Source organism: Augochlora pura, chromosome 2 (assembly GCF_028453695.1).
Source record: "Augochlora pura isolate Apur16 chromosome 2, APUR_v2.2.1, whole genome shotgun sequence".
NCBI classification, from domain to species: domain Eukaryota; kingdom Metazoa; phylum Arthropoda; class Insecta; order Hymenoptera; family Halictidae; genus Augochlora; species Augochlora pura.
The window spans coordinates 22243441-22259743 of NC_135773.1; the positions used below are offsets into that span (position 1 = coordinate 22243441).

Consider the following 16303-nt stretch of genomic DNA (forward strand, 5'->3'; position numbering starts at 1 on the left):
TTATCATATTTTATACTGCCAGTCACCGATTACTGACCTGGCACTCAACGTGTTAAACGCTAGTCGACTATGAATATTCACGCTGCGTGTTTCGATAGCGACGCGAAATCAAAATTAAATTGCCATCGATAAACGATAAATAAATCTTCAAACGTTATGTGGAAAAGAATGTAGACGGCGTGAAAAAAAATATAAGTCGAACGTGATATACATATGTATAGTTCTTAACTTTAATAGAACATAGAAGGAAACATATATTATCGACTTTTATGTCAATAATCTATTAAGATGGCCACGATCTTACGATACATTATTGACTTTTACTGGATTACCAGAAACACTATAGGAGTTAAAATGTTGTTATTAATTTCTAAAACGGTAAATTGATTGTAAAAGTCAATAATACGGTTCGACGAACGGGTCAAATTAGCTAAAACGGTGCACTAAGATGACGTTTAGTTAGCCTTACCCGGTAAAACGTTTGCGGCCAGTAGTATGTTAATGTTAAACAATTTTATCATACGTTTAGTCTAATTGAACAAGTTCGAAACGCGTAGACGTTTAAAAGTTCGATGAACGGGTAAATGCTCGAGTGCAGACTTCTTAGTTATGGTAACTGCGACTTACTAAGGATTCTTAAACGATTTTAAATAATCGAAGCTGGTACGTAATTAATATAATAATCTAGGAAGATGTCAGGAACCCTATATACTTCGCATTTAACATAGATCGTTTCTAATATTATGGCAAAGCAATAGCGTTACGCAAGATTTATAAGTTACGAACGTTGGACGTTATTTATTTTCGCCCGGCGTTGCTTGAACTGCCATCTTAGAATATAATTTAACGATGCGAAGCGGCCGGAAGTGCAATATTGTCTTGTAAAGAGGAACACGCTGTAGCTAATTATTTGCAGCGACACCTCTGTCTCGGTTGAGAAGTAGTATACATACGTTCGCGACAATTACGATTAATTACTAGTCGACACAATAATAAGGAGGTAATATATAATATCTACGTCTAAGGTGATTAATATAATATATTCTAACTAAGAACCAATTAAAAGTACAATAACAAGATGCGACAACTTAAAGTAAATGATTTAAAGATTTGCTGAACAAACGAAAAGTTAATATCAAGCGATCGACAAAATCGAAGGTGCATTCCTAAACTTATCAACTGATAAATACTATTTTAAAAGTCAAAAGAAGGTAATGGTAGATTCCCAAGTCGTTGTTCAAACATTATTCTTTGATTGTTGTTCGCCGATTATTCCTTTATCAAATACAGAACGGTATTTATACTAATTTTTAACAAAAATAGAGCCAAACAACATTTGTTGCTGGCGATAAACCTGTACATCATTATGCGCCTTTATTCACATATTTAGCGTTGATTTATAAAATATTTATATTTATAAAATGTATAATCAAATATATTCTATATTCGTTGCGTTAATTTATAATAGCATTTTGAATATACATATATGAAAACGAAGAAAGGTTATTGGTTGTTGCTTAGAATTTGATAGGATTTTTTTATTTCGTCAAAATCGTTATTTCATAACGGAAGCGCACGCTTCGATGTACCTGCCAAATGTATGAATAAGATATATTTTAATATATTGAATTTTGATAGCGCATTTAACATATAATGACGGTTCGCATCATATCGATGATGAAAGGAAATTTTAATCGGATGAATGTATGTTAATAGAATTTATGTAATATTTATATATTTATATTTATAATTGTATAAATGGCTAATCTATCACCATGTCTTCACGCGATCGAAAAGAAAGATCGGTTCTGTGACTATACGTGTGTGATACATTCCGAATGAATTTAGATAAATTGTAAATTGAAACAGTATATACTATTCGAGAAGAAATGAATTACGTATTATTGCTTCTCCAGAATGAAAGATAACTTTTAATTTGGGATCGAGAATAAACTCTCATATTTCTCTCCCACAGAATTGGGAACAGCGATCGGTGTCGGTAGGGATTAGGGATTTTAAATTATGGTTACGAAAATTTTTTCTATGGGAACTAAGTATACAAATATTAATTGCCCTCCACCTAATTAGAGGTGCGTTGTTGTTATGCGGAACATTGTACTGTGATCATGTACTCACGTGAATTCGTGAAACTTACATTTATAGACAATCTTGAAAATCTATGTTATGTATTTACAAAATCAAATAAATATATCGTTATACGTTCCTAAAAGAAATGTATCAGGAACATTTATTTATTTCAATACGAAATAGACGTGGCGAGAGAAACTTACAACCAAGTAATAATACGCAAATGTTACTCTATATAACGAAACGTAGGGCTTTACAAAATTTATTGTTCATACGTATTTGATGTCGTCAATTGTTCTACATCTGTTACTTTAACAGAACTATCTATATTACTCGTCGAATCATTGATCATATCTACAAGTACGTTCAACAATTTACTTTTGTAAATTTTGACTTCCTCTAAATTGTTTAAGTCTTCCACACGTGTGCCCTCATATGCAATCAAATAGTTCATAACATTCCATAAGACATTACGAAGATCTAACAATATTTTTGCGGATCTAAAAATGAAGCAAATTGAAATAATCATTACAAAATTTGAGCATCTAATAATACGCACCTTTCATCGGTGTTCAGCCACACGTTTTTTAAACTGTTTATAGTGATAATGCAATTGTTATCTTCAGTACTATCATCTTGTTTTGCCTATAAATACATTAAGTCATATATTAACTTACGCGTATTTCGATACCAATTCATGCTATTTAACAATTTTAATGTATAAAAGTTCTTTACCTTTTTAAAAGAAACGTCACCATGACTAAATAATAGCACTGATAGTGGTGAAATTAAACTCGTGTCAGAAACTACAGACCGTCTCGTGTCCTCATGTTGGATTCGTGTGACATATGTTAAAAGTGGACTTGGCCACTTGTTTCTTTTGTAATTCATACTTTCAGTTGAGATAATAACCTTATGATTATCTCTAAAAAAAAATACGAAATGTATGTATCATATCTATAGTTTTTTTTATTTTATTAAGGAAACCCTTCGATTTCGTTCTTGTATATTTTATCCTCCTAGTTCCATAAGTATGATTCAAGTTTTTATTATCGTAAAGAGTAAAATTAAATCAAGTTAACAATTTTTTTTACGCTATGTTCTCACTTTCCTGTTTTAACCATTTCTGGCTACATGTTAAAAACTTCGTAGCTTATTTAAGATATTAATTAATTACGGGAAAGCTATCCGTACTGCCTGATATTTTTCTATCAGACATTTGTGAAAGCTTGTAGCATTTTAATAGTTAAAAAAATGTATAAAAACAACATTTTCACCGAGAATATTCTTAATGGTCATTTTTAAATACTTCCCATACTTACTCGGTTACCATTGTACTGGTACGTTTTGAAAAATAACCGCCCTTAGATCCATAAGGCAAAACATTTATTATTCGATTAGTAGCCGAAAATAACACAGCACGAAGCAACTCGTTCTGCTTCATGTGTACATTCGCTAACTGACAGTCGACCATAGAATTGATCATACCATTGTTAATAAGCTCATTCAAATGTAGTTCGCGAATCTCTATAAAGAAATAATTATTCATTAAACTACCGCGTGGCTTACGTTCTTATTCCATATAAGTAATAAACTTACGTGTTAACCTTTTATAGTCCTTGAAATTCTGACTTTTGTCTAGAAAGTAATCGTCCTCACTATTTTCAAAATACTGCTTCGAGGAGTTATAAATTTCTATCAGACTAATATGGTCGCTCGAGTCGTTATGTTCAGCTTTTTGTTCTTTCTTTTGCCGTTTGCTGACTAGCGAAGTAGCAGACGATTCGTTGTCGCTGGATAACATTGTAATTAATGTCACCATAGGATTCAAACACCTAAAAAATATAAAATGTTTATAAAGCACAGATAATTTTTATTAAATTTAGAAACTTATGTTTTTATACGTACTGGAAAACGCAAGAATATAACAACGCTTTGCTCAACCTCACGTCCAACGAGAAATACATGATACGTCTTCCTAAAGGTGTCAAATTCTCATTTTTATCAAGAATGTCAAGGTTTTTCAAGCATTCCACAGCACGATATAGCGATTTTCTGTTAGGTTGCTCAATCATAGTACCAAAGAATTCTTTTACTGATTCATTGCTAAATGATTTACTAGTAACTACTGCTTGGTCTAACGATGTCCTGCGTATTTCTGGCTCTGGGAATTCTCTTAATTTGTTATACATTTCTTTTGTTATGAAATGATAACTTTCACCGGGTGCAACACGTCCAGCCCTTCCTTTTCTGCACATAAAAAAAGACCAGCTCCAGTTACATTTGTTTTCTTTCAACAATAAATATTACCAAAAGTAAAAATTACCTCTGCGAAATATTTGCCTTTGACACCCAATGAGTCATTATATTAGACATAGACAAATTCGCGTTCCATATGACATCTCTTTTGCGAGCAGTATCTAACACATACTTAACATCTGGAATTGTGATACTAGTCTCAGCAATGTCTGTAGCTAAAATAATCTTCCAGACTTTATCAGGAACAGGTTTAAAGACCTCTTCTTGTTCGGCATATGTTAGCTTCGAATGAAATGGCACTATATGAACATTTCTGGGACGTAATTTCTTTAATGTGTCCATAAGATGCTGAATTTCTCGCCAACCTGGTACAAATAATAAAATACCACCAGGCGATTTATTCTTCATAATCCACGCTATTAATTGTATTAACTCTTCCGAAGGAATTTTCGCTTCGTCGTAACAGTATCCCATTTTTATGCGTGTCTTCTTTTCAATATCCTCTATAAAGTTTGTTTCTACTGGATACATTTTTCCTGGAATTTCAATGGTAGTACACTGAAAGTACTGTTGAAACAATTCCGTGTTCACTGTTGCAGACATAATTATAAGTTTCAAATCTGGTTTAACACGTAACAATTTTTTCATTAAATTAAGTAGTATATCAATTTGTAATGTCCTTTCGTGAGCTTCATCTATAATTACATGTGATACACCATTCAAAGTTGGATTGTATTGTAGTTTTCGTAAAATTATACCAGTAGTGCAAAATAAAATTGATCCCATTGATGGTGGTATTGAATTATTAAGGCGTACATGGTAGCCTACTGTTTCACCAACACCTTCTTCTCTCTCACTAGCAATGCGATATGCAAGAGACACAGCTGAAATTTTTCGAGGCTCTGTTACAAGTATGTGACATTCATGTGCTCTGAATTCTTCTGTATATGCATCTAATATAAACTGTGGTACTTGAGTACTTTTCCCACATCCTGTGTCACCTTTGATTACAAGAACCTGGTTCTCGTCAATACTTTTAAGAATTTGTGATCTGAAAAATTATTTTTGTTATATAAACCATAATTCGATGTCACAATTTTTCGGTACTTACTTAAATTCTAGAATTGGTAAATTAGTTTCATGTTCTCTTTCCTGAAGCTTTTTCAGTAACTTAGAATTACGTATGTCAGTGTTATCATAAATATATTGTGGAGGGTCCGTACTTCCTCCTGGATCATTTACATTGTCAACTGTATCGAATGATTGTTCTATAATCGGTCGTATTTTCTAAAAATAATTTTCCTGTACTACAGGCGTGTAAAACTTATATATTAACTTTTTCATAATTTAGAAAACTTACAATAGCGTATGTGTCTAACATAGCTTGGATGTCATTTTCAAACATTGGATTAAAGTTTACTTTGACTTGTTCTGATAAAAGAGATTGCAATTCTTTCTCATTATATAGTATGGGTTTCTTGGATTGTTGAATGTGTCCATTAATATACAACCAAGCCAGACAATCCTTTGAAGCATGTAACATAGCTGTTTTCTTATTTGGACCAATATAAGAAAATGATAATTTCACAGGCCATAATATATTAATAGTACATTTCTTCTTCTTAGTAGGTAGATCTTCATATGTATATGTTATATAATCCTTTTTATCAAATTCATTCTTCACAATAGTATATATATTATTAAGACTTAGTACAGGATTTTCCAATAACTTATTCAAACCTTAAAATAATAATAAAATTGATATGTTTGAAATGAAATCAAATAATGTAACTACATATTGTTTTCTTACGTTCTTTTGAAATGTGCTGATTAACAGATGTTTTCTGCCGGTTACTTTCAAACTCCGGTTGAGAAACGTTATCATTATCATCTTGTAGCTACAACAAATATATTTACCTTAATTATTTAACATTTAATCGAAACAAATAATAAAAGATTCTACAAATATTATACCTTGTTACCATTAGTGGTAACAGGATAAGATTCTGAATTCTTGCAGTAATAACAAGAAAATATTCTTGAACTAGCTCCAGTGGCTTCAAGGCATGTTCTCTGCAGTTGACTTTTATAATGTATTCTTAAACTATTGGATACAAATTTTGAGAAGAAACATCAACTTAATTGTAGGTTTCATATAATCACATTTATACAGTAATATATGCTAATTTAATATCCAAATACTCACTAACTGTATATTGGTTTTTTCAGAGTACTTATAACCTGAAGCAGGGACATTTTGCGCTATAAAATATCCAATCTACGAAGAAAAGAATATGCTGTAATTATTCAGTTTTACACAACTTATTCTCAGATGCAAGACTTATTTTCAACAGATTACAGAATGCACATTAATGAAAATTAATAGATATCTCACCACCTGAAAATCTAATGAAAGTACTGAGTCAATTATTAAAATCGGAAAAGATACAATTATGTATAAAAAACATTTCTGAATAAATGTTAAGGTTATCACTAAGTGTTTTAATACCTAGTTGCATAGATATGTATTGACATTTGTATTTTACCTTTGTGCTGCAATTAATGAGTTATTAACGATAAACATGCACTAAAATATTGATTAAATTCACATTTAAATAATGTATATCATTTTATGCATCGGTTTTTAAACACGTGAATTATATGGTATAACCATAAACCAAGTATTAGAATAGATGAAACAGGTGTATGGGGTTTCGTGTCGCATACTCTTAGTATCAACACGCTGAAGCTGAAGCAGTCGATTCACCAGTAGAAAGCCTGTGTGCGCTTACAAGTACAATTTATAACTAGATGCTGACATCTTATACAATGTTCATTTAAGTGAAATCATACAAACTGTAAAGTTAGTTTGAATTAACATTATATGTAGTAGATATTTAAGATATTTAATTTTCTTTGTATATATGTGATATGAAATCAAGAATATACGTTTAACCACATTCATATAATATTCTTAAATATGATTAATTTATTAATTACAAATAAGATGTTTAATTTTCGAAGTAATCTTATGCCGAAGAATCAATTTTGCAAATTCTTTTGTACAAATCGCTTATATAAACATGAAGTAAGTCTTAACATTTATTATAACTTTCAATTAACATATACAATTGTTTATATGCAATTTATTTCAGCTTATGAAAAAATATTGTTCCATCTTAATAGCTTGTACTCATGATTTGGCTATTGAAAAACAAATAACAAAAACGACTCTACAACCTGTTAATAAATTTGTTTCAAGGACTCACACATGTGGCGAACTCAATATCCAAAATGTAGGTGATAAGGTGCAAATGTACGGCTGGCTGGAATTTCAAAGATTGAACAAATTTATGACACTGAGAGATGCTTATGGTTCTACGCAAATTTTAGTACCAGATAATGTAAGGATAATAATCACACGATGAATAACATATTTGATATTACAACATGTTTACATTTGCCTTAGAGAGAAGATTTGACAGAAATTGTTAAAAATATGACTTTTGAAAGTGTATTATGTATAGTGGGAACTGTTCACAAAAGACCAAAGGGACAAGAAAACAATAAGCTAAAAACTGGAGATATCGAGGTGTTAATAAAATCCTTGGAAATTCTAAATGCAGCCAAATCGAATATGCCGATTTTCATTAGAGAATTTAACAAGGCTAAGGAGAGCACGCAAATGAAATATAGATATTTGTCTTTAAGATATCCTGAACTGCAAAGAAATCTAAGATTACGTTCAGAAGTTGTAGCAAAGATGAGAGAATACTTAATTAAAGAATGCAGTTTTGTGGATATTGAAACACCAACATTATTTAAAAGTACTCCTGGAGTATGTGTACCGAAATGATGTGTAAATTGCAGTAAATGATTATTTTTACATATTATATTACATATACGTATATGTATGTATACAGGGGGCACAAGAATTCATTGTTCCAACTCAACACGCAGGCCAATTTTATTCACTGGTACAGAGTCCTCAACAGTTTAAACAACTATTAATGGTTGGTGGCTTTGATAGATATTTTCAAATTGCGAAATGTTATAGAGATGAAACTGCTAGACATGATAGACAACCTGAATTTACACAAGTATGTATCTTCTTGTAAATATATTATTTTACAGATCAAGGATTGTTCTTTATAAATATATTTCTTATAGCTGGACATAGAAATGTCATTTGTTAATAGCGAAGGGATAATGGAACTAATTGAAAACTTGTTGCTGTACTCTTGGCCTGAAGAATCATATCCATTAACTAGCCCTTTCAAAAGACTCACATTTAATCAAGCAATGGAAATGTATGGTACAGATAAACCAGATTTAAGGATACCGTATCAGGTAAAATATTCATAGTTTATTGTAAAATAATTTTTAACTTATTATTAAGAAGTAATAATATTAATCTTTCAGCTTCATCGGCTTACAAATATGGTTGATATTTCTGTAGTAGAAAAAACACTACAAATGAAGTGGCAAGAGAATTTTGAAGTTTATGCTTTAGTTTATCCCAATCAAAATGTACGTTCAAACAAACTCATACATTTAAATTTAGCTTTTGACTTTTTCAATTTATTTACTCCGATATATAATATTCTTATATTTGTTTTAGAGTTTTCTTACCAAATCAATCAGAGAACATATTTCTAAATTGCAGCGCGATTATTTCGTGTCTGTGATATTAATGCAATTAAAAATACCTAGTGTGTCATCAGCAAGAGACTCCAATAAAATATATTCCAATATTATAAAAGAAGATATAGAACAAAAATTAAATTTAAAGGATGGAGATGCGTTGTTTTTAGCTTTCGGAGAAAAATTTCTCACAGTAAGTATATACGTATATACAAAATTTATTGTCTTCACAGATATACTAATTTTATTTGCAAAATTGTAGCAATCACTATTGGGAAAAGTACGTGTAGAGTTTGCAGATTTACTAGAAAGCAGAAAACAAAAAATTCGATCTTCCGGAAATGAAATTTTATGGATCACTGACTTTCCATTATTTGAATTTAATCAGAAAAAGAACAAATTGGAAACTATGCATCATCCATTTACACAACCTCACCCAGCTGATATTTGTTACCTTTCCGGAAATCCAACAATGGTAATATCATCACTAGAAAAAGTTGTTATTATTATGACAATGCACACAGAATTGAATTAAATAATTATTTAATTGCAGGTAAGAGGATTGCATTATGATTTGGTTATGAATGGCTCTGAAATCGCCGGAGGATCAATACGTATTCATGAATCAAATTTACAAAAACAAGTATTGGAAATGTTAGACATAGATCAATCGCATTTGGAACACATGATTTCGGCCTTGGAGTGTGGTGCCCCGCCTCACGGTGGAATTGCCTTGGGTATTTTTACTTAAGTTTAACAAACAATATATTAAAAGAAACATTATTTAATATTTCAATTCTTTCAAGGGTTGGATCGTTTAATGTCTTTACTGTGTAATACAGAATCTATAAGAAGCGTAATAGCATTTCCAAAAACTACAGAGGGTCGTGATTTGATGTCAGGTGCACCAGTTTCAATTACAGATAAGGACAAGTTGTTATATCATATACAAACAGCAGAAAAGTAATATTATAATTTTTTAAATATTTGTTGTACATTGTAAAATAATAAAAAAGAAAGAGACCAATAAAAATTGATCGAAATTATGTTTTATTTTACACACTGTTATCTTCTGTTAAATAAATACGAGCTCTTAATGGCCTCGATTTTAAAAATTTGAAGACGAACTTGAAGTAAAAAATATATTGTATTTCAATGAAATTTATGCTCCCAGTAAATTATTTTGGAACCACCGAGAAACTTTCACAAAATATAATAGACGTGATATCGTACTTGTTACTCGAATTTATTTCAAGAACCTGTTTTACGATTTACAATAGTTGTGTATGTATATTAAATTCCTGCAACTACAAACAGTTATAAATAAAATATTTCTTATGACAGTGATCACAAGTGCAATCCGTTGTTTGGAATTCACAAATATCTCGTTTGTATTGCACTTCCGTAACTATATGAATAGTCACAAATAAATCACGGTAAATGCGGCTGATACAACCTACAAAAGTATAAAAATAAACTATCAAAGACAATTACCGGATTCAAATTTCTGCAATAACTGCAATATATCACAAATGAGAAATTTATCGTATAGGAAAAAACGGAAGTTTACCAGAGAAATCATATCGTTAAGACTCGCAATATTTGAACAGCGTTATAGTTACTAGAAACTCCACCGATTTACTTCAATTGGAGTAATTAAGTTAATATTAACACACGTATTATTTAGCTTCGAACAATCACATTGCTATACAGTATATATCGTAGTATCACTTAACGATCTTCAAAATGAATAGAGATTGTGAATAACCATTAAAATAAAAAGAATGACACCCACGAAAATTATTTCTTGTAATATTGAGTGTTTTATTGGTAAGGTAATATTAAATCATCGTTGAAAACGAATGTAGAAATAAAATGATAAGACCAAATTTTGATGTACAAAAAAAGTGTTTTATTAGAATTTTTCTCCTTTCTTTTTTCAGTAAATCTCAATCGTTCTGTGAAAGTACTTTTCCTGTTTCATTTTGTTTTGAGAACATAAAAATTTGCTTTGCGCACCGTAAATTGTTATCGATAAGAAAAATTCAAATATATGCATACTTTTTGGACACACTTAAAAAGAACATGTAATTAAAAGTTTTCTAATAAACGTGTTGATATGTTGTTACGTTTACTTGTCAGTGGAAGAGAATTTTATCTGTCCGCAGGAATATTCTCTCGGCTTAGCGAACTGGAACATAGACAAATACGGTCGCTACAGTTTTTAATATTTCTTTTCACTCCCTCGAGTGGATTCTTGTGATACACAATTATACAAAAACAATACGGACTAACTCTTTGCTATTGTATATAATACAATTGTCCTGAATTGTAACCCTTATTCTCTACTTACTTGTAGACGTAAAAAAAATATGGTTTGTGAAAAAAAAGCGTCGAGTACACACGTTATGAAATCCAATAATTCAAATCGTATTTAGTTGCTTCGTTATTCCGATTGAATAATCAAACTATTTCTTTTTAACGATCAAATGGAAGTCCTGACACTGATCTTGAATAAAATACAACATTAAAAATGTGCGTACTCTCTTGTTATCATTGGAAGATGTCGCGTCACTATTCAGTCTTTCAGGCTGAAGGCAATTTAATAATCCGAATGTTTCTTTTTGTATGTTCCTAGTTCTCTAAGTCACGCTACCACGAAATCATGTTATAACGTTCGGCTTCGGTTCTAAATTGCGTAGGATAATGTAAATCTTCGATTCTAGAAATTAGTACTGACCGTGACTACAACTCATTTATATAAAACACTCGACAGTAACTCGTACGAGAACTTAACGTAGGAACTTAGAAGCGTGTTGCATATATTAGACACAACGAGCCGTAACAAATGCCTAAATATAAATAATTTAAGCGAAAAATTGTGTCGGCGAATCACAATACATTTAGTATACTCTCGTTCTTATTTTTCTGTATCCAACGAATGTTTTCCTAGAATATTTCTCTATGTTTCAACCGCCATACGGTATATCTTGAGTTTAATTCTAAATCCCTATGTTAAGTAGCCGCATGAATCAACGATTACGAGGAAGGGCTCATTTTTTACAATTTCTTGTTTCACATCTTTCATTCGTTTGACAATGACAGTAAACGTGATCGGATCGTACCAAGTCGGTAGTTCTCTTTGCGTTTGATCGCGTATCCGTGTCGCGCAACACAGCGGAATTAAAAACGTGCGATCGAATTTGACAAAGAATTCAAATCCGTAAAAAAAGAACGTTTTATATTTTTTTCGACTTTTCTTTTCTCAATAGATATATGTATGTACAAAGTGATGAGAGTGACATCAAGTTATCTCAATAAAAAGGGAATCGTTAATGTTTTTTCTTGACGTTCCTAATTTGGAACAGATAAAAGACCCGATCGGTCAATCGTCTTCAGTTTCTCCGTTTAAAGCGTCGTATGATCGCCGATCGGATCGGAATTTCATCACGTAACTTGTCACAGATATATACAAATTCTGTTTTCTTCTTTTTTTTCTTCCTTTCAAAAAACACAGTGTTTGCACACGTAACAGAAAGTCTGCTGTTGATCAATATACCGTCAGTGTTTGAGACATACCCATTCGATTTTATAAGTTGGCAGTATAAGATAGTGTGTTTAATCTATATACGTGGATCGATCGTGGTACTTTCAGGGGACGATTTCACTTGTGCCGCCTCTGAACGTCTCTGTGTATCTCGTGTCGTAGGACGCATTTCTTAAATAACATAATCGGTATACATCGTTTGCTCCGACACAGAATCACGATATAGTTGCGCACACATTATTTCGTCATTTAGAAAAATACTATTTTACAAGACGAGGCGAATTCTCTCCCACATTCAACTTACAATGTAATGCATTCGAGCTCGCAAAATTCTGAGATATACAAAGCAAACACGTTCTACATACAAAGATACATTCTCGTATAGTCACCGACACGCACGCAATGCACGCAAATACATACATACATATACACATACAAACACACTGATGTAGGTGGAATTGATTAAACAATACATACATACATACATACTCGCACGCTTCTCGTATAGTATATTATAATTGCCTACTCTTGCATAAAGTATGTTAAGGAAAACTTCTAGAAATTCTAGAGGATATTGTGAATATAATGATATATATGTACATGTATGATGAAAACAGGACTACATAATCGAACGGACAGAATGTACGCAAGTAAATTATAAACGCGTACGACAAATTACACAAAATTGTGTAAAACTATCCGACAAGATTTCTTTTCTAGTACCAATAGCACTGTCGTATAGCCTTTACATTCTGTCGAACACGCGTACAGTCAAACCAGACAATCACGTTCGGCTGTTCCAGTTGCATAATACAACAAATTATGGATTGTCAATTTCTTATTTTTCTCTTATTAATTTTTATATTATAAACAGTGACCCCCACGTGTGGGCGTACACTCTGTCCATTCGAGTATACCTGTTTTCCTTATTGAAGATGAGGCGTTATGTCGCAATGACATAAACATTAAAATTTACTGAATTACTGCGAGACGATTAGACTTAACCGCACTTTCAACCGTCATCGAATGTTTCTCACCCGGCCTGCCGGTTCCACGCATGTAGATTAAAAACTGTACCATATCTAGAATAATACATATGTAATAACGTAAGTGCCGTCAATGGCAGTATACTTTCTGAATTATTATACCTTTATCGCATGGAAGTCGTAAAAATATTTGTGATACCTTACTGCCGTCAACAGAGTGTCTATTTCGAATGTCCGTATGTTCACAGTGCACAATAAATAAGCTCGATAACAATCGTTTTAATGCGCTCGACGATGTATCGTTGTGTGTATTGTTTCAATTTCGAGTAGACACTGTTAATGACAAGATCTGAGAAGAAAAAAGATATATCCCTGATTTCGGACGGCCACTGGGGAGAAATTTAAACAACATAACCAATCGCTCGATTTTCATCTATACAATAGAATCATTAGAATTTCTCCGTACGCAATATTAGCGGCTACGATTCACTGTTTTTGGATACTAATACCTTAGAATTGGACGCAAGTACACGTGTACGTGTATTCGCGTGTGTCCCCCAGAACTTCATGTGTACATAGCATATGATATTTCCTCTTAAGTATTATCGTTACGAATTCATTCACGTTTTTCCATTATTTTTTCATTAGAGCTTCGAACTTGTTCCTAGTAAGCTGATTTGCTTAGTCAAGTATTCTATATACATGTATAATTTTGCTGGAATAGTTTATCGTCTATTTCTTTTCTGTAACAATTCTAAATGTATAAGTGAGATATCACTTTGTGGAAGTATAGTAAAAAATAAAATGTAATCATAAAAAGTGTATATGTAAAATCATCGACTGCTCTGAAACTAGTTTAAATATAAAAATTCTAAAAGTAACTGAACAAATCAATCACACATACCGCAATAAAGTAGACCAGCTTATACGAGTCAGAGGCTGAACCCTATTAGGTTCAAATTTACAATTCGAAAAGTTTCTCAGTGTAGGATAGATAATTCTGTATCATTATGCTACACACAGGTACACAAGAAGGAATTATGTACACAAGATGACACATCCAAATACTAGTGATATTTGTAGTATGCTTTTGAGAAAGAAGAGAAGCAACTGTATATCACGGTTCTTAAATATTGACAACGTATTACGATGATCACATACATCGCACCATAGAGTACACGACAACGAAGATGGCGAAATACATAAACAGTAGATGACGTACTCAAAGCGAGCCAACGAACCAAGCAGGCCAATCCTGGATAATACAGCAAGTCCTTAGCTTCTTGGGTTCATTCCAACACTGGCATTTTAATCTTGCACAAAATTATGTAAACTTTTACAAGCAATTCTCACCCAGTGTTTAATGCATTAATTTTATGCACTTTCATCGACAGTTGGTAACCAAAATGCCATATTGGTACATGCCGATGCTAACATCATATATTTAGGATTAAATTGAATACATTGAACTGGTGCAGGATGATCACCGTTTAGCACGCAAACTTTGTATCCTGTTTCAGCATTCCATACGTGCACTCTACCATCTGTAGATCCACTGAATACAAACTGCGAGTCGGGACTAAAGCTAGCTTCAATCGCAATTCCTTTATTGTTCAGATAACCAGCGAATGTCTGTAACGGTGTTCCATGAAATGCATCGATCAAGCGAATGGTACTACCATTTGTAGAAATCAGTATAGTTTTGCCGTCTCTGCTGAACTTCAATCCTGTCCAGTCACATTCTTTCTCTTGCGATAATTTAAATGTGACAAATGGCCCCTTGTCAAAACTGCGTAAGTCATACAATTTAATGAACTCTGAATTGACACCCGCAGCAAAAATCAGACCTTCTGGATCATAGGCGGCAACTGGGCGTCCAGAAACATTCATAACTCCATGACAATTAGGTGAACGTAAATCCCATAGTCTTAATGATTTGTCTAAAGAACCAGAAAGAAACGTGTCTTCTATAGGACTAATACATAGCGACACAACTTTCTTGCTATGCCCTGGGAAATATCTTATGTACTTGTTGTCGTGTAGACTCAGATAACGAATCGTATCGTCGATCTTAGTACTGCTGTGTATCGCGGTATTCTTCGCATGTGTAAAATGAATTAAATCTACACCATACTTTTTCGAATTGACTGTACGCACCTGAGTGCCTTTCTCACAGTCATATATCACGATCTGATCATCCTCTGAACAAGAGATCAAAGTATCTCCGTTTGGTGAAAAGTCAATGCTGTTTATGCGGTCGGAATTTTCACGAAAAACCTTGGCCACCTTGAAGCTCCTCACCACGTGGTCAACGAGCTTCATGGTGATGGACGGCGCGATCTCCCTCTCGTGCCGTCCTCTTAACCTTCCTGTTTCCGCAATGTCTTGCTCTTTCCTTTGGTATAGCTTAGGCGCCGAGGCGCAAACCTCCCGAGGAGGGGCCAGGGGTTCGACTATGTACCACTGTTATTCACCTCGCGAGAAAGAAAAAACCCGCGGGGAGTTCAAGAGGTCAACGAATCCAAAACGGAGTTGAAACTGTTAGCCGTTTACCCTTCGGTTACCGGATCCTACTTTTCTCAATACCAGCTTCCTTTTTTCAACCAATTCGTTTTACTTTAATCTGACAAAGGTGTATCCTTCAATGCCTTCTCGCTTTCCTACGAACGGACGCCGACGGCAGACTATCGTCACACCGAACGCTCAAATTCTGCCAACTGTTTAGAGAAATGGATGACGAATTACCGTGAACATTCTCAAGATACTGTAGGTTCGTACC

The 16303-nt window shown here is 32.9% G+C and overlaps 3 protein-coding genes across 9 annotated transcripts; 1 reads left to right on the forward strand and 2 right to left on the reverse strand.

Annotated features, from left to right (window-relative positions):
• Window positions 1–203: 203 nt before the first annotated feature.
• LOC144478023 (ATP-dependent RNA helicase DHX30) lies at window positions 204–7023 on the reverse strand. The gene is made up of 13 exons (XM_078195747.1): window positions 6894–7023; window positions 6554–6625; window positions 6322–6451; window positions 6158–6245; window positions 5708–6087; window positions 5459–5634; window positions 4415–5398; window positions 3997–4338; window positions 3688–3923; window positions 3411–3615; window positions 2824–3013; window positions 2648–2733; window positions 204–2588 (listed from the first exon to the last, which is right to left on the reverse strand). The coding sequence occupies exons 2-13, from the start codon at window positions 6601–6603 to the stop codon at window positions 2351–2353; spliced, it is 3105 nt and encodes a 1034-aa protein (XP_078051873.1). The 5' UTR covers window positions 6604–6625; window positions 6894–7023; the 3' UTR covers window positions 204–2350.
• An 85-nt stretch (window positions 7024–7108) lies between these two features.
• Asprs-m (aspartyl-tRNA synthetase, mitochondrial) lies at window positions 7109–10055 on the forward strand. 3 transcript variants are annotated; one of them, XM_078191947.1, is made up of 10 exons: window positions 7109–7210; window positions 7610–7751; window positions 7817–8185; window positions 8271–8447; window positions 8518–8697; window positions 8770–8877; window positions 8969–9184; window positions 9254–9466; window positions 9545–9728; window positions 9798–10051. In XM_078191947.1, the coding sequence occupies exons 2-10, from the start codon at window positions 7662–7664 to the stop codon at window positions 9956–9958; spliced, it is 1698 nt and encodes a 565-aa protein (XP_078048073.1). In that variant the 5' UTR covers window positions 7109–7210; window positions 7610–7661; the 3' UTR covers window positions 9959–10051. The 3 variants fall into 3 exon arrangements, with proteins under 3 accessions (XP_078048073.1, XP_078048057.1, XP_078048066.1); XM_078191931.1 differs by having other exon boundaries at window positions 7123–7435; window positions 7503–7751; window positions 9798–10055; XM_078191940.1 differs by having other exon boundaries at window positions 7123–7435; window positions 9798–10052.
• An 80-nt stretch (window positions 10056–10135) lies between these two features.
• On the reverse strand, window positions 10136–16252 carry Wdr82 (WD repeat domain 82). Of its 5 annotated transcripts, none has more exons than XR_013494919.1 (2): window positions 14429–16252; window positions 10136–14267 (listed from the first exon to the last, which is right to left on the reverse strand). XR_013494919.1 is itself a non-coding variant. In XM_078191961.1 (1 exon), exon 1 carries the CDS (start codon window positions 15844–15846, stop codon window positions 14899–14901), a length of 948 nt encoding a protein of 315 aa, XP_078048087.1. In that variant the 5' UTR covers window positions 15847–16252; the 3' UTR covers window positions 10136–14898. The 5 variants fall into 5 exon arrangements, 1 of the variants encoding a protein (XP_078048087.1); XR_013494922.1 differs by having other exon boundaries at window positions 10136–13913; window positions 14034–16252; XR_013494921.1 differs by having other exon boundaries at window positions 10136–13620; window positions 13724–16252.
• Between the last annotated feature and the right edge of the window lie 51 nt (window positions 16253–16303).